Source organism: Chelmon rostratus, chromosome 18 (assembly GCF_017976325.1).
Source record: "Chelmon rostratus isolate fCheRos1 chromosome 18, fCheRos1.pri, whole genome shotgun sequence".
Lineage (NCBI taxonomy): Eukaryota > Metazoa > Chordata > Actinopteri > Chaetodontiformes > Chaetodontidae > Chelmon > Chelmon rostratus.
In genome coordinates this window covers 10297909-10321865 of record NC_055675.1, presented here as the reverse complement: position 1 = coordinate 10321865, position 23957 = coordinate 10297909, and the positions used below count along the sequence as shown (strand labels likewise).

At 44.0% G+C, this 23957-nt stretch overlaps 1 protein-coding gene across 3 annotated transcripts; it reads right to left on the bottom strand.

The window, feature by feature from the left end:
- Positions 1 to 156: 156 nt before the first annotated feature.
- si:ch211-278j3.3 (E3 ubiquitin-protein ligase RNF19A) lies at positions 157 to 22789 on the bottom strand. Of its 3 annotated transcripts, none has more exons than XM_041958800.1 (10): positions 22704 to 22789; positions 14274 to 14927; positions 12965 to 13458; positions 9251 to 9456; positions 8976 to 9123; positions 6417 to 6579; positions 6172 to 6286; positions 3171 to 3302; positions 2503 to 2773; positions 157 to 1905 (listed from the first exon to the last, which is right to left on the bottom strand). In XM_041958800.1, exons 2-10 carry the CDS (start codon positions 14424 to 14426, stop codon positions 1623 to 1625), a joined length of 1965 nt encoding a protein of 654 aa, XP_041814734.1. In that variant the 5' UTR covers positions 14427 to 14927; positions 22704 to 22789; the 3' UTR covers positions 157 to 1622. The 3 variants fall into 3 exon arrangements, with proteins under 3 accessions (XP_041814734.1, XP_041814736.1, XP_041814735.1); XM_041958802.1 differs by having other exon boundaries at positions 2503 to 2752; XM_041958801.1 differs by having other exon boundaries at positions 8976 to 9117.
- Positions 22790 to 23957: the final 1168 nt, after the last annotated feature.

The following is a 23957-nucleotide window of genomic DNA, read 5'->3' as shown; positions in this document are numbered from 1 at the left end:
AGATGATTACCACGATTACCATAACCTGCCATTTTCCCGTCTGTGCCTCTCCTGTAAAGCTATAGGTACAGGTAACGACTCTCTTCTTGAACTTCCACTGGTGAAAACTCGCCATGTGACAGATACAAAACATGCATTGTGTCCTTCATGGTGAAATCTTTATTCAGTTTCTCTCCACAACCAAGCACAGGTTATCATGTCGTGTCCGAGTTCATCTCTCACAGGTATTTCACACTCAGGAAGCTAAGCAGAGCATGTACAGTCATGTGTTTCTCATAAATCCTCTAGAAGGGGCTATTAGAGTTTAGCCTGAGGTGGCATGCTGCTGATGTAATTTTGGTGCTCTGTGATCATTTCAGAGGGTCTTTAGATTATACTTAATGCTCTCAGCAGCGCACACTACTGCAACTACACTTTTACTGCGGCGTGTGTAGGCATATGTGTGTGAGTGTGCATGTGTGAATTGGCTTGTGTGTGTTCATGTGTTATCCTGAATACATGGCAAGTAGTAGAGTCATGCAGCTACTTTTATATCCAAGAGTCTTCGGAGAAAGACTGCAGTGTCGCCGCCAAGTTGTTGTCGTCACTAATGCACACGTACAGTATCTGCCTGGAGTGAGCATTTTTACAAACTAACGCAACGTCTCCCTCCATAGTTCAAAAGGAAACAGCCTCTCGAAGGCTAAAAGCTGCACTAAAACAGAGCAAAAGTGACATTGCTGCCCCGACCCCTCGCATGGAAGACTGTGGATTTGAGATTAATAGTTGTGATTAATGGTAATCAAAGCCGTCTGGTCAATTCAATCACTGCCATAATGTCACAGAGCACTTTTTACTCCAATCGAGAACAACAGTTACAGGCTTCAGTAGATCTCAGGTGTCATTTTCAACTGGACTTCTTTCATGAAAGAGTAACAGTGAAGCATGCGTCGTCTCTTTAAGGTTGCCCAATTCAGATGTGACCAGAAAAGTAGTGGAGATATTCTTTAAGGTGGAAATTTATCGCCCCTACTGTCTTGCAACTTAGCCTGAGAAGCGTTTGATATTTACTTGGTGACACAAGAGTTGTTAAGATTCATAATCCCCCATAAAACAGATCATGCTTGTGTAGGGTCTCTTTATTTGTAAGGGGAGAGGGAGAGGGGAGGTGAGGTCACTAAAAGAAGTGTAAGAGTACAGCCAGATGGAGAGAGGTCTTCATTAAATAGATTTATGATGGAGGGGGAGCAAGGTAGTCTCTTCCAGAAAGAACAACATAGAAAAAAAAAGACTGAACTAGTCAGCTAACATGCTCTCAGTCGCTTGTGTTTTTGATTCATAGTTGGATGCCATTCCTGTCTGATTTACAGTTTATCCCCCTCCAATTTTAATGTCATGGTCTCATGCTATTTGTCTCATACACACACTCTCGCACACACTCGCTTTTTTCACTTGCTCTCTCTAAACCCGCGTCTTCCTTAGAGGCTGGAGCTAGAAGGCAACTGGTGGGAGGGCCTGTGTTAGAAGCAGGAGGTGGTCTTGGACAGCGATTTTCAGGTCAATCCGGTGACACGTCAGCCTGTGTTTATTTCCATAAAACCTGACTAATCTTCAACCAAGTACAAAGCCTGCACTGGAGGACCTCATACACCGTCTATCTCAAAGACTGGGTAAACTGTCCCATCGTCTCCTCCTGCCTCCCCTCCTGGCTTCTCTCTTCCCTCCTGCTCCTCTCCCTCTCCTGCTCCCCCCTCTCGTCTCTCTTCCAGTTCTGAGGCACACAGGTAGTCATGGGACTGGGACTGCGAGTGTCCCAAGGACTCCACCGACAAGCTTCGGCTAGACAGGATGCTACTTAGGCTGGACTGGCGGGCGCCTCTGGGATGGGTCTCAATTTCCACACGGACCTCAATATTGGTTCCATCCCTGTGGTGACAGTAGGAACACATAAAGAAATCAATAAAAAGCTGCCAGGCTATCAAAATGAGTCTGGTTTGTGGATTATATGCTTAAACTAATGTATTACATTAGTAAAAGTTTCCAAAAAACAATTAAAGAACAAGACTAAGAGTCTACAGCCATGCTAGCAGCTCTGTACAGCTGTACTTACACACATTGTGGACTTGAGCTTAATGCTAACATGCTGAAAATGGCAATGCTAACACGCTGATGCTTAGCAGGTATAATATTCACCAAGTTCAAACCTAAGTTAGGGTGAGCATGCTAACAGTGGCTAGCTAGTACAAAACTAATTAACACGAAACAAAAAGAACAGCAGAGGCTGACAGGAAGTAACATTTTTGACCTGATGGTGGTGCTAGATGAAAAGTTATTCTAAACTATCCTGAGGGGAACACGTATATCTGTACCAGATTTAACGGCAATCCATCCACTAGTGGTTGAAGCATTTCAGTCTGGCCTGACGTCATCGTCGAAGCCAGGCTAACATTGTCATCTCTAGAAACATGACGTTAGCATGGCCAACAATCCTGCGTAAAAACAAGAGGCAGACGCAACATTTACCTCACAGGAAGCGCTTGCGTGTCATCGAGCTTGCTGTCAGGCACAATGACCACCTCGCAGTCCGAGCGGCTGTCCTGCTGGGTGTATCCGTGGTGCTTTGAGGCTTCATCCAACTCCTCATAGCTATCTAGCTCCGGGGGCGTGGTACTTGTACTGGGGAGGACGCCCACTTCCTGTACACTGACTCTGACTTCCTGGACGCTGGTGTCACTGAGCGTTGGATTGTTCTGACCTGTCCAGTGGTCACTGACTACATGAGAGAATAGAAGATCTATAAGAGAAGTTGAAACTTCATCAGATCAGGGCGCACTTTGGAGCAAACATTGCAATGCATCTTATGTAGACTTAAGAGTCCTTAACCTAAGTTGACTGCAGACTTATTAAAAGAATAGCTCTGTAATTTGGGATATAAGCTTATTTGCTGTCGTATTTTGTTTATTAGGCCTATATGAAGCTAGAGCCTACAGATGAGCCACATAGCTTAGCATAAAGACTGGAAAAAAACAAACAAGACACAACATTTTAATTACTTGGCTATAAAGCTGTGCCTAAAGTGGACTGATCTTTGGAAACAGGCAGGCTAGCTGATTCCCCCTGCTTCCAGTCTTTATGCTAAGCTAAGCTAACTGCCAATCATGTCAAACTATTCCTCTAAGTCCTGTACTCACAGCTGGCTAAGTCCTCCAGTTGGATTTTGTGTGTTTCAGGAGGTTCACTCTGCGGTCGACACCAGCCGTTCCTACAGAGGGACATGGGCACGACCCCGTAGACATACGTCAGCATTAGCGGCACACCCACACCTGCAGCAAAACAGGAAAGAGTGTGAGAAAATCATGACATGTTAATCATTTGTCTACAGTTTGTGCAAAAATATATTTTAATGACATACAGATGGTTCTTAAAAGACTGCGAATTAGCAACTCACTTAATAAAGTTTGAGAAAAGCTTTTAAAAAGCAGCACAGGCCAAAATATTCTGTCTCTGTCCCTGGTATGGGGTCAGGCTCCAAAGATAGTGGACCCTATAACTTCCCATAATGCAACAGGATACCATCTTTTGGAAGACCTCCCGTGTCTGATAAATCCTCCCATCTTTCAAACTCTACATTACCTGAATCTAGAACTGTTATTATGTTTGGATGTAAGTTTTAGGACAGTTTTATCATATCATTGTACCTGCAATACTCAAAATGAAACACAGGGGGGAGCCACTCCTGCTTCCCTGTACACAGAATAAAGTTGCTGAAAACACAGGGACAGTATGACGTTATTCCTGGCATCATGACCTCTACATTTAAGCAATTCTGTTGTTCTAAATAATGCTCAGAACTACTGATTATGCTACAGGAATATCCTCTTTCACTGCAAGCTTTTAAACCCATTCTCCTGTCCCATTACAGGTTTTTGGGTTTTTTTTTCAGAATTTTAACTTACTGCATATCTGTTTTTTATGACTTTTTTTGGTATATTTCTGGCTGTTCTTTCATCCTTTGATCTTATGTGCATTGTGAATCTTGATCAAGATCATATTTTATCTAATCCATTGGAAGTCTATGATATACTGTATGTTTCGAACCCTATGTTTCGTGTTCTGTGTGGTGCTGCTATCTTGTCCAGGACAGTCTTGTAAAAGAGATTTGTAATCTCAGTGAGCCCATTTCATGGTGACTTAAAGTTATATGTAAATATGCATTTGTTATGGTGAGAGGTGGAAAGACATCCTGCAGAGGATGTTTGAAAAGTAAGAGTGAGACGCAAAACAGCAACCTGTTTCATGCAAGAAATTACTGAATTTACATGTTATTTTTAGTTTTCTGTTTTATTTTATGACAAATAACTATGACAAGACATAAAATAACCGATTGGATGGATGGCGATGGATCACCTGTCTTAATATTAAGTCGAGAGCAGTGTGTAACTACTCTAGCAGAGACAGTTATACTGTACAAAATTTGATTTGTCCCCACTCTCCTTCATAACCTTCACAAAAGTACTTTTAACAAGCCCCCAAACTCGATGAGCAGCAATCACACTGCGCAGGGAGGCTCTGTGTGATTATGCAACCTGTGATTGAGATAGGAATTTGGGAGCACAAAGCAGAGTGCCGACCAAACAAAGGGACATCATTAACACAGCGGGAACGCTGGCACGCTATTGACTCAGCGACAGGGTGAAACCAGGGCAAGAGGATGAGCCTGCCAGCCAAACAGTTGACAGAAAGAGAGGAGTGAACGCTAAAGGCTGTGTGTGTGTGTGTGTGTGTGTGTGTGTGTGTGTGTGTGTGTATCTGTGTGTGTGTGTGTGAAAGTCAAAAAGAGAGAAATGACAAGACAGGGAGCTGCGAATGAAATATGAGAAACTAGAGATCAATTGTAGTACGGTGAGAGCGCAAAACAGATGAGATATGATAAAACATATGGCAGAGAGAAAGTCAAGTGAAAACAGAGTGAAAAATGAACCAGAGACAAGGGTGCAGGGGTAGGAGGTGAGGGTGAGGAGTACAGTGCACCTAAATGTATCTGTGTGTCTGTCTGTGTGTGTGTGTGTGTGTGTGTGTGTGTGTGTTTGTGTGTGTGTGTGTGGCAGGGGTGTCAGTGTGCGCTACAGTGATGGCTGTGACACTGCAGGGTGAACCTGAGAGGCTGCTAAAGCCGTAAGGATTTCTGGCACAGCCGCAAAGGCTACCTGCAGCAGGAAGTTGCACGAGTCATCAGAATGCTACCTTGTGTGTGGGTGTGTGAGTGTGTGTGTGTGTGTGTGTGGTCATGACATCAAGCGATATGTTTGCATACATTGAATACTCTGGATTTTATCAAAGAAATAGTTTGATATTTTTGGGAAATACGCTTATCTGCCTTCTTACCAAGATGATCGCCACCACTATCAGGCTTGTAAGGCAGATGTGAAGCTCTTGCCAGCAGCTGGTTAGCTTAGCGTAGCACAAAGACTGGAAACACGAGGAAACAGGCAGATTAACTCTGTCGAAAAGTAACAAAATCCATCTACTCGCACCTCTAAAGCTTGCTAGTTAGCATGTGATATCTTGTTAGTTTGATCTGTTCAATTTTGTAAAGATACAAACAAGATATAACGAATTAATTAGTTAGCCTTACAGGTGCTGGTAGGCCAGCCTGTTGGTGGTAGCATCGCTATGACTGGTATTATTTTTCTTCTCTAACTCTGTGCAAGAAAGCAAATGTGCATATTTCCCAAAAAGCCAAAGTAATTCTTTAATTTTAGGTGTATAGTTGTGCGTGTGCGATGTGAAAAGATGTGGGGATTCTCGCTCTCGATCCTCGAGTCCTTACTCATTGTTATGGAGGGGATTAGGGGAGACGCTCCCTAGCTAGCAGCCATGTGGATCATCTTTATCTTTAATGACTTTTTGATCCACATAAATACTGTCCCTCAGATATAAGAAATTTTGATAAAACTACAGCTTTATTATACTTTTATTAGATAACTTAGCATATTTAGCATATGAGGTCTCATCAGTCTCTGACCTAAGCTGCTATGTGAGGATATTGTGGCGATGTTATCCTCTGTCTTAAAAAATCTATTTCTATAACTAATTCACAACTACTTTTGCAAAAGCAAGCTCATGCTACACTTTAGTGACGCGTCTCAGTGTGCAGGACAGAAGGTGGCCATGTTGCTGTTTGCTCCTTACCCACAGTGACCGCTGCTATGACCGGCGACACAAACACTGACATCATCACCCCACTCGCCACAGTCAAGTAGTGCTTACTTCCTGAGATATTGTTTTTCTTACAGCGACCATGGACCTGTAGGATAAGAAGCATCACATGTGTCAGCTGATAGGAATCGCTCAACAGTCATATATACATGTATATATACATATATCCCTTAAAACAATGATTTGACATGACACAAGATATATTGAGTGGTCTGTACCTTGCGGCCCATGTAGATTGGTATGCCCACAATGATGACTGGGATGGCGATGCCCGCTATAAGGGAGATGACCACCGGCGCTCCGAGCAACATGCCCACCTGCCACAGAACCTTGCGGGTTTGAGACCATGGCTTCTTCCCCCAGAATGTACATCCTGAGGGACTGAGGCACACAAGAGACACCACAGGGGAGATCAGACAGGTGTTCAAACTGTTACCACTCACATTTTTAGCATTTTAGCAAGCATTTTTAGCCATGTGAGCGTCACAGGTCTATGGGAAGAAGACTAATTCTGTTTGTGGGTTGGTCCACCACATCAGTCCGAACTGAAATATCATAAAAGCTACTGCCATGAAGTTCTGTACAGACATCCATGAGCCCCTGAGGGTGAATGCTGCTGACTTTGATCTCCAGATCTCCAGACTTTTTTTCTAGCGCCACCATGAGGTTCACATTTTTGGTTTTGAGTGAAATATCTTGTAAACTGGTGGGTGGACTGCTTTGAAATTTGCTCCAGATATTCAACATCCCTTGATGATCAGTTCTCATAACCTGGATCACCTGACTTTTCATCTAGCGCCATCACCAGCTCAGAAATCTATTTACATTTACTGCTTGCTAATACAAATAGCAGCAAAATTAACAAAATTCCCATCAGGGCTAATTAAGAAACCTGCTAACAGGCTAAACAAAGATTGTGCACCTGGGCAATACTACCTGCTCAATGTTAGCATTTAGCTCAAAGCGCTGCTGTGCTGAACAGTCTTAAAGGGTGGTTAGAGGCTCAAGACTCTTGGCTTGTCCATCGCCTCAGCAGTGCAGATATCTGGTTTTATCCAAACTTCACTCTCAAAATACACACAAATGGTTATGTGCAAACTCACAAAGACTCATAATCATCCCCTCCATTGCTGTGATCACAAAAAAAAATCGTCATGCAGGACTCGCGTAGCCTCATCTGACTCTGACACAAACATAAAACCACTTTGAATGAGTAGTGTCTAACAAAGTGGCATGAATAAGTACTGATGCGACAACGTTAGCTGTCTCATTGCTGTCATTACATCATTACCCCAACTGAATGACCTCGTCTGCATTTTTCTTCTTCTGCAACTTTCTCCCTCAGTTACCATCGTTTACAGCTACCATTCACTGACTCCTTCATCTGACGTACTGCTGTCAGATAAATGGAAAAGTCTGTTTACAAGAAGTTCAGTTTTCTGTCTCTTGATATGACTTTCGGTACAATAAGCACTGCCTTATAGTGCTCCGTTAATCTTGTAGGAGCCTTTGGTGTTGTGGTGTAATTCTACCTGCCAGGGACAGCAGTACAACACTGACTGATGCTGTTTGGTCTTAATGAAGCAAAAATTAAGGCAGCAGTGACAATAATAAAGCAACACAAACAGGTCCTGAGGGCCATGCTATTTCTCCAATCATGCGTTCGTATCGCAGCAGCAAATGTCACTTTGAGGTTGCAAAAGTGTGTGTGGGGGGAATTATGGTGAGATATAAAGACTGTGCTCCGTTGCTCTGAACTGGCAGATTTGCAGTGAGATGCTAAAAGCTTTGCCCTTCTATAGGACGTTTATTGTAATTTGCAGTGTGAAAGACAGACAGATAGGTGGGGAAGGGGGTTAAACACAATGCAGCTCATGCAGATAGACAGAAACTCTATTTCTCACCTGACATACGAATCACCATGCACGTCAGGCAACAGCGACCAGGGCATAAAAATGATCAATGCAAGACGATTTCTTGCATATTCACGCACTGTAGTAATAAAACGGACCTTGACCAGCAGAAAGATGAGCTAATCAGCTCTTAGCTAGTCTTGTAGCTTGAGTTACATATTCTGCCGCATGGAAATATGGAGGCAGATAGAGTTGATTAATTGATGGCAAGTCAGCAGCGACTCCCTTCCAGGACCGGAAAAATCAATGGCAGCCCAGACGAACAGTTTAAAGCTGTGCAGCCTCTCAACAATGACATACTGTCCGTGCCCTGCTGACAGGCCCGGTTTTCGTCTCCAACTGGATGCTGCTATAAAACGTACAGATGGAATAGAGGTGTGAACGCCGGAATGCTCATTTTAGTAAGGCCAGTTGTCAAGTTTTGTCCTTTAGGAAAACTTGAAGAAACTGTTTAGTGTCTCTATTTTGCCCGAGTTGGACTTGTGCCACCAAGCATTTTTCTCACCTCATGCTGCTGTGAGACTAGGATCAAATTCTGCTGCTCTTTCTCTTGTGTTTTTGTGCAGCACTTTCACTGCATATGTCCCAAACGCCAAGATAGTTCATTGTAGGGCTGCAAATGATGATTATTTTTATTAACAATTACTAGTTTGGTCTGTAAAATGTTCAAAGAGTGACACCCATCACTACTTCCTTGTGCCTTTGGTGGCATCAAAATATATTCAATTTGAAATCATGTAGCATCATCATCATCTTGATAAAAGGATTCATAGATTGTTCCTGTTCTCCAGGTAAGTAAAACTACATGGTTTAGTTAGTTGTCGGCATTGCTTTGGTACGTTAATGTGGTCGTGAGTCGAGTACCTGAGGTAGTGCACGTCGGTGATCTCCTGCATACACAGCCAGCAGAACTGACAGGCACACACAGTGCAGTTCATACGGTTACAGCTGCCGTCATTGGTCTTCATGATGTAGGCACCACAGCGAGGGCACGCTTTGATCTCCTCTGCATCTTCAGCAACAGAGTCAAAGTGTTAGGGGTGACCACGCACTCTGGGGTATTCATCTGGGACTTGCGATAGGGATGAAATAACCTAAAAAAAAAAGCTTTGGAGCAAAGACAAAAGGGAAGGCCTCACCTCCTCCGGGTTCTTCATTGAAGACGTACAGCGTGGAGGCATCGTTCCCGCCTGAGGTGTGGCGGGCTCGCTGGCGCCGGGCCTGGTCGCACGTCTGGTTGGGGTGCCACAGCTGCCGGCAGTGGTAGCAGAACTCCGTGTCGCATCCCTCGCGGCCACAGCTCAGCTTGGGACACTCCGCACAGCCGTAGGCTATCACTGCGTAGCTGAGGAGAGAGAGAGACTGCAGCTAAAAAATGACAGAATGGACATCATTAATGTGTTAATTGATCCCTTCAGGAGGCAGCAGGCATCATGGAGGTTTAAATCCAGGTGTTCTCGCCACTCACTATTCCACCTTGCTGCCCTGACATGCTCAGCTGAGAATCACAGATTTGGTTGGCTGGCTGGAATCGCTATTAAAATGCTGCAGGGAGTCGACCCTGTTGCTCCATCCTTGCATTGTTGATGTGTTCAGCCGGCCGAAACACCTTGAATTGTTCATTGTTGTCTTTGCAGCTAGACAGCAGCTACATCTGTTGACCGTGTGCCCCGGTGAATCACAATTCAAAGAGAGATACAACTGTCTGTGGGACAGGTTTCTCGAGTTCAGCACCTGAACCAGAAATAATTCCATCCTCAGATGTTGAGCAGTCATTATGATTATAAGAAGGAGCTCAGCGCCTGTGGACCTAATCTCACTCCTCAGAGGGGACATTAGCATAAATTTTAATATTCAAAAGATCATGTGATTAATGATCAAATACAAGTGAAAGTAAGCGTGAGTGATTCACAGGGGCCTCTTGGATCCGAACAGAGCTGCTGCGCTGTGAAGTTTCTGAAATGCTCCTCTAGGCTTTTTTCCTGATGTGGTTTGCAGCTTTGTCAGAGAGGCATATGAATGAGACAGACTGGAGGCCACACACACACATCAGAGGATAATGAGACCACTGCCCGGGTCCCATTTTGGTGTCAGACCACATTTAAACTGATTCTCAAGTCAAACCTCCTGGCTGAACGACAAATCCAGTGTGGACCTGCTCATGGATTTCCAGGTATCAGTGTGTATCTGTCTTTATCAAACAAACCAGCAATAATCGGATTATTTAGTTCTTAAACACCCACACTTCATCATGCAAACACACACACACACACACATATATAGACACATACACACACACACTTAACTAGTTAAACATCTTTCTTCTTCAAAAGCACAATCTACTCCTTCTCCCTCACTGAAAAATCCAAATGTTGTGATTTTGATGCAGCAGCATGTTTCTTTATAATTTTTTTTTATTGATTATACATGTTTTCCAGACATAACAAACATACCAATACTCCATCCAGGAGATCAGAAACATAAATAAACATAACCTCACATTTATCCATAGAAAAAAACAAATCAATAATAAATTAAATCAAAGGCAAATTAAAATATTTTTTCACTTCTATCCTTATTGCCACTCTTGCAGCCACATGTTTCAAACATGTTGGGACAGGAGCAACAAAACACTGAGAAAGTTGTGGAACGCTCCAAAAACACCTGTTTGGAACATTCCACAGGTAAACAGGTTGAGTGGTAACAGGTGTGGTTTAACAAGTCTGACCAGCAGGCTATGCTGCAACATGTTAGTGGAGGAGTTGATGCACACTTTATGGTCAGAAAAACAAACGGGTAAAATACAAAAAATCCTTCCACAAACTATAGCAATGTAGGAAAGAAGTCCTGATATTAGACATCAACACAGGCGCAGAAACATTTCCACATGAAACCCTTGTGCTGCAGATCCTGTCTGCATGTGCTGAGCCTCTCGTTTGAGAGCACCTGCAGCAGGATCACATATGCAGCAAAAGCACGACAAAATGTGCTCACATCGATTGATACGAGCGCGCGGACACACAGAGCGCGCTGACTCCGAGCCGACGTAATCTCCGGCTAAGCTCCTGTCACTAAGACCTCCAGGAATGTGTGTATGTTGGGAACATGGGAATACACAAACCATAACTGTGACTGACCGGTTTACATAACCGGTCAACACTTCAAAGATGCGGAAGCTGTTAGTCATTTCAAATTCATAACACCGCTGACCATTTACAAGTGGTAAACATTTTTTTTAAATACGTGAGGCTCAAAATTCTGCAGATTTGTTCTCGATTAATCCGATCTCTTGTTTCTCTGTTATATTTAATTCACCACAGCATCAGACAGGTTGGGTTATTGATTTTTGCTCCGCTCGTTCATCACGGGCAGACTGTGAGCACTGACAGCCGGGGAGACAGACAGTCTACCGCTGAACTCTGGTGCATACGTGCTTTTGACCACAAATATCCACCCAACACCCACACACAACATGCACACACACATTATGATTTCCCATCAGCCGCCCTATCCTGTTACCCGTCCATGAGCATGATACATCGACGCATCGTGTGTGCATGTGTCGTGAAGAAAACATGAGTGTTAACTCAGAGCGTGTCTTGTGGTTGCATGGCATTGTGGTCTATTGAGGCTGCAGTCAAAGGGGAGAAACATATCTGACTCTCCCACAGTGTGTGATCTACGACTGCCTTGATTCTGCACTGAAATCACAGTAGCTGTGCTTTAAACATCTCTATGCACCATGCATCGTCCTCAAAACAGTGAAACGCTCCCAGAAATACCAAACACACCACGGATAATATTTGAACTCTTACTTTAACTCCCACTGCACCCAGCACTGCGTTTGTGCTGCTGCATGCGGTCCCACATTCAGATTAGATTCCTGAAGAGCTGTAGCTACCGAAGCAAAGAGACTTGCTTCATCATTCGCAATCAGTCTGTTCTGTTTCAGGATCTGCAAGATATTTTGGTTGCATCAAAATTTTAAACAGCCTTGGGATGCATGTAAAGCTCAAAGCGAGCTTTCACATGCTGTCAGTTTGTCTTTTCAAAGCTCAGTCGATCACTCTCGCGCCGCTCAAGCCTTGTGTTTTACAACATAAAGCCGGCGACGGGATGACAGGGGTTTGACAAGAGCTGCCATATTGAAATGCTGATTTTTTTTTTTTAGGTAATTACAGTGAATTGCTACAGTGTGACTCAAGACGTCAATAAAAAAGTACATTTTTCTACAAGTTTAGGCAATCTAGAGACGACATTGTTTTCATTGCTAGCGCCATTTCCTCTCTCTTATTAAATCAGCTTCTCTCAGAGTTGCTAGTTACACAACAGTGGTGGAAGTTGAGTTGAAGTAGCAATACTACAGCGTTAAATACTAAGTTGCAATAAAAAGTCTTGCATTCAAAATCTTACTTTAAGCAAGAACACAAAAATAAAGCATGAAAGGAAACAAGTACCAAAAGTACTCATCATGAAGCGTATCTTACATTTCATTTTCATTGTATTATTGTGTTGAATTAATGTTGCAGCTGGTAAAGATGAGGCTAATTTTAACTACTTTATATACTGCTATATACATCTTTAATCCATAATAATATAACATTATTAATGTATTGATTTATATTTTGTATTAATAACCTAAATCTGAAAGTGACTTAGCAGTCAGATCAATGTTATAGAGTCGAATGTGCAATATTTGCTTCTAACATTTAGTAGAAGTATACGGTAGCATAAAATGAAAAGTGCAAGTACCTCAAACTAGTACTCAAGTACATCAAGTACATGATCCTGATTTTGAAATGAGACATTTTCTAATATAAAAAAGTATGCAGTAAACTTTTTCTGATTCTCACCTGCAGTCAGGCGCAGGGCACCAACGTGTATCTGGATCAGCAGCCAGGAAACGCCTCAGCTGGTACTCCTCAAACCGCTCCAGCAGCGCCCGGTCATCCAGGATGGCCCGAACGTCCAGCGGCGCCAGAGTCTCGGGGCACTGCGGGCACGCGATGCCCACCCGGCTCTCCGAGATCTCGATGCGCAGGTACTGGCGGAGGCAGTCGGAGCACGTTCGGTGGGAGCAGGAGGAGAGTCGTGGGAAGTGGCAACGCGGTTGACTGAGCAGGCACAGTGGGCACTCCTCCAGGTGTTCGTCCAAAAGCTGCTCCTGGCTGGAGGAGGAGAGGGACAGGACGCCGGTGGAGCCGCTGCTGACCCCGCCCGCCGCGCACTCGGCTGTGGCGGCGCCGTCCTCTCCTGCCTCAGCCGCCGCCGGTGGACCTCCTCCTTCTCCTCTTTCTCCTCCAGGAACTCTTAACTCTCCAGCCTCTTCTGCTGTGAGGTTGAGGTCCTGTGAACAGATTCAGAGCCGCTGATTTGTCAAAATCCAACCAGGTACGTGAAAAGCCTTCACACTCTGGTGAGACTGGTGAGGATTTCTTTTTGTTTCATTTTAAAAAATGAATGAAAGCTAATGGAGCATCCTCACATATCTAGAGAAAATCACTCCAGGTGACTGTGGATGTGGGTGGACACGGTTTGTATTTGGTGCACTTGGTTTCTTGGCAACATCATTTCTCGAAAATTGCCAATTAAATAAACACTCTAATGGATTTGGGCTATAACAGAATGGGAGAGGGAGGAAGCGAGCACAAGCTAATACATCCAGAGTTAATGATCTACAGCCTCTCCTCAGGTTCTTCTTTCTTACACAACAGTTAGTGAGACGTTCAGATTTTTGGCGACAAAGCCAGACATTTGAACTGTTTCAATCTTTACAGCAGCAGAGAAATATTTCCTGTTTGATCTTCTCACTTTACATATGGAGGAATGAAGGACTAGTGATGAGACTATGCATTATTATGTCTGACGTTTCAAAGGTAGGAGTAGTTTTTAATCGTCATAGCTCTTAAAATCATCGGCACACTATCATTTAAACTCTGTGTGGAAAATATAAAGAAAATCCGCACCAAGATATTTTCAAACCCTGTAAAACTAGAGCTCAAACTGGAACATATAAAAACCAATCATTTTATAGAAAAAGCTTAACTAAAACTCATCGTCTACCTGAAGCCAAAATAAACTAGATGAAATAATACAATATGGGATTACCTTCTCTTTCCCACACTCACTCCCAGACAACAGTAACAGCACTGGACGCCTCACCTGCTCCGGATGCTCGCTCGGGGTCAGGGTGATGGCCACCTCCTCTTTGGGCCAGGCCTCCGGGGGCCTCTCGGGCCTCGGCTCCGATTTGGGCTTCCTGCTGAAGAAGTTCAGGAAGCTCAGCGGCCCCGTCTGCTGCTTGGGCCTCTTCATGGCGTATGACTGGAGCGGGAGCAGCAGCTGAGGAGGTCAGGCCAACGACCATGAGCGAGATGCAAAAAAGAGTGTGTGTGTGTGTTTGTGTATGTGTGTGTGAGTGCGAGAGAAAGAGAGAGAGAGAGAGTGTGTGTAGGTGTGGGTGTGTGTGTGTGTGTGTGTGTGTGTGTGCGTGGGTGGGTGAGCACAGTGTGCTCTCAAGGCTCAGAGTCTTGAAGCTGGGCGGCTGCTCCGCTGTACGTGGGAGGAAGAGCGGGAGGAGAGATGGAGAGGTAGACGATGGGGAGGAGGTAATCCCTGCCTGAGGGAAGCATCACTAATTTGGAGCCTTTCCGAGACCTGGTCATGTGATCTGGCTTTGTCTCTCTCTTCAGTGAGCTCCCTCCTCCTCTTCCTCCTCCACCTCCGCTGCAGTTCCCTCGTTCTGAGCTAGCCCCGAACTGGCTGAGCGACCTTCATCGTTTTAGGGCTCCTCTTCACCGCTAGCAGTCCCTCAGCCTGGAGACATACATCACAGTCTTAATGACAGTGAATCAGAAATGATGGGATGTGCATTCTGCCATTTTTGTCAGAAAACTATTTGCTGTACAAAAAAAGTCCTTACATGAAAAGCGGAGCTGCTGAATGCATCAGAGGGATAATTCTGTATAATCAGCAGCTTTCAGTGTGATGACTTGATTATAATGTGTTATGGTTGCACACATTTCTTTTGTCCAAATGAATCCAAGAAAAATGTGAAAATAAAAAGGAAAAATTAGTGTTTTTTTTCAGAGGTCAACTGTGTAGGATTTAGGAGGATCTATTGACAGAAATGGAATACAATACCTATAACACATGTTTTCATTAGTGTAGAATCACCTGAAAATAAGAACGGTTGTATTTTCATTAGCTTAGGAGGAGCTCCTTATATCTACAGAGGGAGCAGGTCCTCTTCCATGGAGTCAGCCATGTTGCACTGCCATGCTTCTACAGAAGCCCATAACCGACGAACCAAACACACTCTCTAAAGAACAGCATTCACATTTTTTGTGGCCACTGTATTTCCTCCTACATGGGAAAAAGGAGGGGTGAGGCGAGCACTATTCAGTTGGTTGCAGTTTGCAACCTCACCACTAGATGCCACTAAATCCTGCACACTGGTCCTTTAAAGAGTTTTGTTGAATGCAGTGCACTACATAATTTGTTGAATTTAAAATCTACAACTACAATATTTTGTCAAAAAATTCCAGTCATTTTCCAGATTATCATGTATATTAATCTCCCAAAATTGTTTCATATTCATAAGAATGTATATTTTAAATTATTTTGGAATTGCATATTAATTCAATCTTGTGATGCTGATCTAAACCAGCAGTTCCCAGCCTGGGGTCAGGACTCCTAAAAGGGATCCAAGATAAATAACTGGAGCCTATTAAGCCTATTTCTGGGTGATTTTACTTATCTTTATGTAAACTATTCACATATAGCAACAGCCAGGAAATTCCCACTTATAACTGGTGATGAAGGGTTTCAAGACGACATTTCTTTGTTTTAAGGGATCACAAGTCAAAAAGGTAGTGAAATCATGATCTAAATCATATTGTCCAGTCCTACATCAAAGCCAGATCCATGATGTGATAGCATGAATTTACAACTGGCTAAAAATTGTAAAAAAAAAACTAAAAGCAGCTGGCCATGTAAGCAGCAGCAGCATACTTCAGTTTAAACTGTAATTAGCAGTCTTGTTCCCTTCTGAACATTTCTGATGAAGAAAAACCTCTCTGTGAACCCCGTGTACATGAATATAAATGTTATCTATGAACTTTTTCCCTCTGGCTGCTGATTTACAGTCATGGTCTACAGAGCAACAGCAGAAAACATAGCTAGCTCACTGTGTGCTGTGATGTTTCACTTGTTAGATCTTCATCATCATTAACAAGCTATTCATTTTACAGTAATTGCTGCACATAAAGACAAGATATACTGTGTATTAAATGTCCAGTGTGCATGATTTAGTGACATCTAGTGGTGAGGTTGCAGATTGCAATCAACTGAACACCGCTCGCCTCACCATCGCTTTTCCAAGGTTGAAGGAGAACCTACAGTGCTCTAGAGCAAGTGTTAAGTTTGTCCATTCTGGGCTACTGTAGATTGCATTCTGCCAATAGATCCCTCCAAATCTTTTCTTAAATAGTGGGCAGACACAATACCAGGGACTGACTTTAAAATCTGACCTGTCAATATGGTCACTAAAACAGTCATTTCAAAAACAAGCCGTGACATTTGACTCCTGAATCTGTACCCCCCCCCCCCCCCCCCCCCCCCCCCCCCCCATGCAGCCGTAGCATGAGCAATAAGGTCACAGCCATGAGACACAAAGAGCAGACAGATGAGAGAGTTGTGACTGGTTTGACAGAAAGGACTGGGGGAGATGGAGGGTGAGGCAGAGGAGAGGCAGTGATAGACAGCACAGACAACTCATTCTGTCTCCATTAGGCAGCAGCGAGCTTTCATAATCAGGACCAGAGAGCAAAGAGAGCAAGAGGTGATTCATGCAAGCCCAGACCAATTAAAATGTGCCTCCATATTGCCACTACGTCAAATCAGACCACGGAATACGGCATGAAATATGATATGATTACAGATCATCATCTATTTAAAGAACTGTTTCTATAAATCTATAATCTTTTTTTTCCCCTATATCAGATCAAGCACAGAGGAAGGGTAAGGCTACAGGAGCTATACACTTCATCATTCTTTTAACAGGGATGCACAAAGAGTCTGGATTTATGTAACACTGCAGAGACTGCCGAGCCTGCCTCCTTGCACGGAGACAGAGAGTTGGAGCCGTATTTATATTCCAGTCCTGTGGATATGTTAAAATCAACATGAACAGCAGGCTCTTCTTGCAGCAGCACATCATTATATATGATAATTTAAGAGTAAAGAAAAGAGATTCTTGCCCTTTGAAAAGTTGGCACCGTAAACTGATGATTAGCGTTGATATTTTAGATGCAAGATATTTTTTTTCCATTGGAGCTCTGCTGGAAATCCTGTATCTCTGCATGTTTTTTTGCTGTGACACAATTTGGCAAGTGCCTCATAAAATAACAGAACTGCTGAACTGCAGAGCACACTGGAAACATTTATTTCTGTATTTTACGCTGGAATTATTGTTAAAACAGCCTAAATATTCGCGTAAGCCACATGTAAAGATCTTCCAAGAAAAGATCTGACAGGAAATCTCTTAAAAAATGTACAAACCAAATATTTAAATAAGTTAACAGATGATGCATTTAAACCAGGGGTGTCCAAACTTTTTCCTTTAGTGGGCCAAAGCAAAAGCTAAAAGCAAACACCCAAACACCTCCCGAGTTCCCTTAATTGACTGACTTCAAGCGTAAAGAGTTACTTATTAATAATAATTAATAATAAGGGATCCTGCATATTTAAAGAGCATTTTTAGCACACACTGGGACCGATCAGTGACTGTAAACGTGGTAACGATTTAAATTTCAGCTGTTTAAAATGATTCAGTAAAACTCCCTTTTTAATATCTCAATAAAATCTTCATCTTCTCTATAACCTGACCATCAGTTACAAGCATGTGGTCCTCTGCTAACTCTCGTTTCCCAACATTTAGTGAATGAAAAGCGTTCTCCAGCAGTTCAGGCTCAAGTCACCTGCAGAAACCTCTGTTTGCAGACTTGAAAATAAAGAAGCAAGGCAGTGGAGGCATTCTGTGTTGAGTAAAGTCTCATCTGATAAGAAAACAACAACTTTCCCAGCAATGATTTGAAAGCGTTCAGTCCTCTAGCCACACATTTGTATTTTCAGCAAACGTAGCTTTTCTGGATCCAATTCCTGTGTCGTGCATCCGCTTGAATTTCCCTCCTCGGTGCGCTCCACGGGGGCCGACTTTCTCAGCCAAAGCGCGGGATCTGAAGCACCGACCTCTGCCGCGAACGCATCGCCGCGCTGCCGCTTATTTATAGAACTAATCCCCACGTATGAAGACATCAAAAGCACATCCACGGCACACTCAAAAGACCTCACCGTGCCGGCACACAGGCACACTGAGACGCGTACGAACAGGCAAACACGGAGCCGAGGGTTTTTAAATTACAGCTCAGTGGGCTCCAGCCAGGGCTTATTGCTCCACGCTGACAGGACGGAGAGGCGAATAATTAGACAACACAATTCGCCGCCTGACAACTCAGATAAGCTGCCACCGCGAGGGAAGGTTTTTCATCAGCATGTTCTGAAAGAAAACTACTTCTTTCAGAACTTTGCACAGGCTGTTCATATGAAATCAGATCATTTAGAATATTAAATCAACAGGACATAAAACATCTTCAAGCCGAAACGATCAAATGGACACACACAAATATAAAGACTTAGTACAAAGTTAGAAGTTTTGCTCAAGTTTTCAGACAATTTTTAAAGAATCGTTTCTATAGATGTTATAAAAACACTGTTTTTCACTGCTAAGTGTTGTGTTTCGGCACCAGAGGACCAAATGTGAGCTGGCTCTGGTCCCTGCACGGCTGCCAGGTTTGACTGGGATTTACGGGCTCAGACTTGGGCTGATTTGGGCTGAGAATCAGACCAGTTTTTGGGTCAGTTACGGCCCTTAGAATTACAGAAAAGTATTCCGGCAAGTCAGTTTGAGACGGCCAGCTAAACGCAGGGCCGTGCACTTTTGGTTACCCGAGCAGACTTAAGTTCTTCTTAACGTCTGGCTGAAGCCTCCGTTTATCACTGATAATGTTCTTTCATCCAGTCATCCTGCTCGCAAACTGCGCAGAGCTTCCTCGCATTGTTACAGATCATCACGATCATCTCGAATCAGATCAGCCATCCGTCTGAAACTGAGGACAGAAAGACCACTGACATGCACACACACACACACAAATGTCATTATGCACACGCTCATTTGAATTACGTGGATACAGACATGGAAATGGATCAAGGAGCCTCTCGATGATGAGATGCTGTCTGTCCTCTGTGACCACTGATTATGATACAAACACAGCGAATGCTGCTGATGAGGCTGGCTGGAAGTTAATGGAAACTACAGAGGGCAGTCACAAGAAAAACAGCAGAAAGGTCAAAAAGTTGAGTTTGTAATTGTAGCTCCCAAAAATTGGGAAAATGCACAGAAAATAAACTATACATATATACTATATATACATATACTACAACAAGCTGACGAGCGTTTCTATGTACAGTATAGTGATGTTCTGTACGTGGCTGACGGGTTTCCCTCGATTTAAAGGAAAAATCTGAGTTAACCTGGGTTGAAAAGTCAGTTTCATTCAATGTTTTAAAAGGAAAACACAGATGCGTGAAAAGGATCATTTAACCACCGAACAAAGTGCAACTACATAGAAAAACAAAGCACCCAGGCTAGAATCCGACCTAATAATAATCAATAATTCTTTGAAATGGTGACCTCTTTGAGATTATTACCTGGTTAAATACATTCAGTGATGAGAGGTTGGGGGGGGGGGGATAAAGAGGAGCCCTGCTATCTTTAATGTCAACACTCTGAAGGCTCAAGGGACAACACAGTTAACAACTCTATGGATGGACACAGATGCTGCTCGGAAAGAGAGAGAGAGAGAGTGAGAGACAGAGCACATCTTCAGTTTACAGCTTAATGGTTTTCATTCCTCTTCAGTGTGTGTGTGTGTGTGTGTGTGTGTGTGTGTGCACGCGCAGCATATACGGTAAACTGCTCCTGAGGCCAAAGACACACTTAAAGACTTGACCTGCTCTCGTTCCTCTATAGGACGCTTTGATGTTTCACTCACTTTCTGGAGAGCTCTTGGCCACAGAATGAACACAGACTGTACAAGAATTCCAATTCTTAAAGCGCCTCGGGGGGATTACAGAGAATTAAAGGACAAACACAAAATCTGTCCCAGAACTTTCTTTTTTTTTTCTGTGCCGGAGCACAAAGAACTTAATCGGTAATTCTAACGGGCTCTTTTCGCCCTCTATCCATGTGCAGAGTCTAGCCTAAAACATCACATTTAGTGACTCTGAACAGCTGCGATAAAACGAAGTTATTCATCGTGGTGCGCGTCACTCCGCAACCTGCCGCTGCATGTTTGGGGAACACGTCGTGCCTCTGAGAGTTAGGCAGCCACACCGCCGCAGAGGGTGGAAATCCCACGAGAGAGAAATAACCCGCTGTGCTCCTGAAAGAGAAACAAGCTCCATCTCTGCAGCTACTGCAGGGGGCTGTCGTTTATAACACACTGATGTTTTATAAAACATCCAGATCCAGACCATTTAATCTTATGGACCGGTTATCATTGTCGAGCCCTTCATTCACAATGTAATAAGGGACGGGACTGTGAATCATGTGCGTCTCAACAGTGTGCGAGGAGGTGTGCTTGACCTTGTGACACCTGTCCCGCATAGCTACACCGGCACACAAAACACAAAAAGCTCCAAACTCACGCCTCAGTCTGGATTCACAGCAGCACATTTTTAATTCACCTCCAACAGGGCAAAGCAAAAGCCGGGCCCGCCTGGCAAACAGCATCAGTGGACATCATTACATAATGTGCAAAGGTTTTGGCTGGAGTCTTGTTTTCTTACATACTGACATGATTCAGCACGCTGATTCACAGCAGTTTCAACCTGACAACAAACGCAGTGCACGCTCAAACACGCGCCTGCAGGAAATGTGGAGGTAAGAAGTTGGCGCGTTCGAGTTTTAAAGGGGAAATCCACCAATTCCACATATACTGAGCAGGTTGACCCTAATGACGTCATCATCAGGCGCCCGAGCGGCTGGACCGGTCTCAGCATGTGTTACAAAGCGGAGGCAGGGAAGGTCACACCAAATGATGTTTGTGGGAAATGTAGGATCCAGCGTTTTTGCGGCTTGACCCGCACGCGGGTACGAACAGTCGGGTCAGTTTGGCCTCTCTTACTCTGATTTTGAGCACTCTTTCTTTATTTAAATCCACCTCATGTGAGTCACCCAGCTGAACTAGAACCCTTCAGGTTCCTCATCTCAGGTGCTGTTCTGTTCAGAATGAAGCAGCCTGATTTTCTGGTACTATCACTAATTCATCCACAGGTGCAATCAGGCAAATGCAAACAACGAGAAAACACTCGATCACCTGCCTGTATAGATGGTCGGCTTTGTGTGGCGGGAGAATATCATACGTGTCAGATGATTTTAATGTTATCAGATCAAACCAGGACTGTATGATCCCATGCACAGATCAGAACCTTCCTGATAACCTGCCGATAGGTTAGAGCCTGCAGCGAGTCACCCTGCCTCTTCATGAAAGATAAAAATGACAATGACAGATGGGATTATTACACAACCAGCATCTGCCCCGAAGCGTTGCCCCCCCTCCTCTGAAACGCCACCCAGGCAGCAAACGGGACACCTTTTTTTTCCTGTCTTTTCTGGATCCTGTCCTTTGAATGAACCGCATTGTCACGAGCCTGTCATCTCAGTCTGTCGAGGACACTTGTTAACAAGCTGTTGCTCCGCGTCCACCGAAGAGAGGTCAGTCTGATGTGGACCTCTGCCCGAGCGGAGGGAAACCTGATGATCCACCTTCTTAAATGTCTGTTCACTGGACACAAGCCCACATCAGCAATGCGGGTTTCAGAGGCACAAGAGTGACCTCAGCCTGCCTGCCTGCCCACACACACACACACACACACACAGCGGCATCCCTGACCAAAGTCCTCTGTTTCTGCACCATGTGATGCTCCACGCTGAGTCTTAGTGACCTCAGGCAGCCTGTAGACTTATGAATAACCACTATATAGGCTAACTTCAAGGACTGTGTTTTATATGATATCACAGTAGCCATGTCATAACAGTGCTGCATGTCTTAGTGTGTTTTAACTCACTGCTTTAACTCTGCAGATCAAATGAGAAAAGTCGTTTCACCAGATACCCAAATAAAACCGCAAGAGCAGGCCTGCAGGCTGTGTATGGGGATGCAATTGCAAATTAAAGGCGCTATAAAAGCGGACGAATCAAATGCAGCCTTGCATTAACCTCCACATTAAATAAAAAAAAATTCCATGCTTCCGTTTTTAATCATTTAAAAGAGAGGTCTGTCCAGGGCATCAGTATGCTATTGCAGGGAGTGGCATGTTTAATAGGCTACGTATTCACATTCACCTCCACCTCCAGATATCCCGCACGGACGTGAGTGACAGCGTGAACAACGCCGCGCAATAAATGCGCCTTTGAGAAGTCTGCGGATAAAACGCATAATAATTTCTATTACGTAAACGATCTCTTACCTCTCCGCGCGGCGCCTCGTCTTTGCAGCGTAGAATCAACAACTGGCTCCTCCCCTCGAGGACCAAACAGGAGCGCAGAAATCACCCCCTCCCCTCCTCCCGCCGTCTCCTCCTCTTTACTGCTGCACACTGGAAACATCTGAAAGCATGTCAATGGCTGCAGAGAGGCTGGGTGCGATGGCCAGGTCCGGTCCGGCGCAAGGCGGGGGGGCGGGGGCTGGGGCGGGGGTGGAGGGAGCCGAGGAGAGGAGATCCGCGGTGAGGAGGCGATGCGTTCCGCCGGTACGGCAGCGAGACTGACGGCTCCGCTGTGGCGGCCTGAGGGGAGGCACACTGCGGTGACATGGACCAATGGGATGACGCAGAATCCCAGGATCTCCTATTCATAAATACCCAATCCCATTTTTAAAAAACGGGGAAAAAGGCAGCAGTTCTCGCATGTTTTCGGTGCCAAATGTGAGCATACATAGCATCTTTTTTTATTTTTTGCCCCAAGCTGGAGGTGCAGGATTATTTTTCCTTCTATCTGATATGTAAAGGTGCATCTTAGAGGTCAAATGTTTGGATTCTGTCTATTTTGCAACTTTCTAATGAGATTAAGAATCAATAATAACACACACTCATACAAAACGCATGAAACGTGTGAGATCTTTTTAAATAGCCTGTGAGTGGAACTTTTTATGGGGACAGCCCATATCTTTTAGGTTAGCCTAGTTTAAAGTCCCTTTTAAGTAAATGGGCCTATTGATGCACCCTCTCAGAACAGGTCTGTGTTGCTGAACAGGAAGCCAAAAGGGAGCTTATAATGCTTTACGCTGTCCCCACAATGTACTGGAAGAGAGTCTCTGGGAGCCTTTTCTGCACACACTGTGCAATTGCATATTATTAAGAAGCTGTATAATTATCGTTTTCAAGGAGAGCATTCTAATTTGTGTGACTGCCCTGCGTTCATGCATTCTGTGGATTCACAATTAAGAGAATACCGTGTATTTTAAGCAATGGTGGGATGGGTGAAAGTCTTTACATAAGCGCCTCTCCCTCATTATAACTTCTGATTCTTTTGTAAAGTGCAGAGAGTCAGCTAAAATGATGCAACATTTGTGTCCTTGCAAATAATTTTCATGTAGATTGACAGTGTTGCTACATTGCGCTACAGTGCAGCTTTAACTGACATTAATGGAAGTGGATGCTTTTTGTATTTGTATTGTTTGGAAATAGTCCATAAAACTGCTGGGTGTAGTCTATTTCTCTTTC

Coding starts and splice junctions, on each gene's coding strand:
- si:ch211-278j3.3 (XM_041958800.1), bottom strand. CDS start 14,426: ATGAAGAGGCCCAAGCAGCAGACGGGGCCGCTGAGCTTCCTGAACTTC. Junction 9,124..9,250: donor CAATGAAGAACCCGGAGGAG/GTGAGGCCTTCC, acceptor CTGTTGCTGAAG/ATGCAGAGGAGATCAAAGCG. Junction 1,906..2,502: donor ACGCAAGCGCTTCCTGTGAG/GTAAATGTTGCG, acceptor CTGTCACCACAG/GGATGGAACCAATATTGAGG.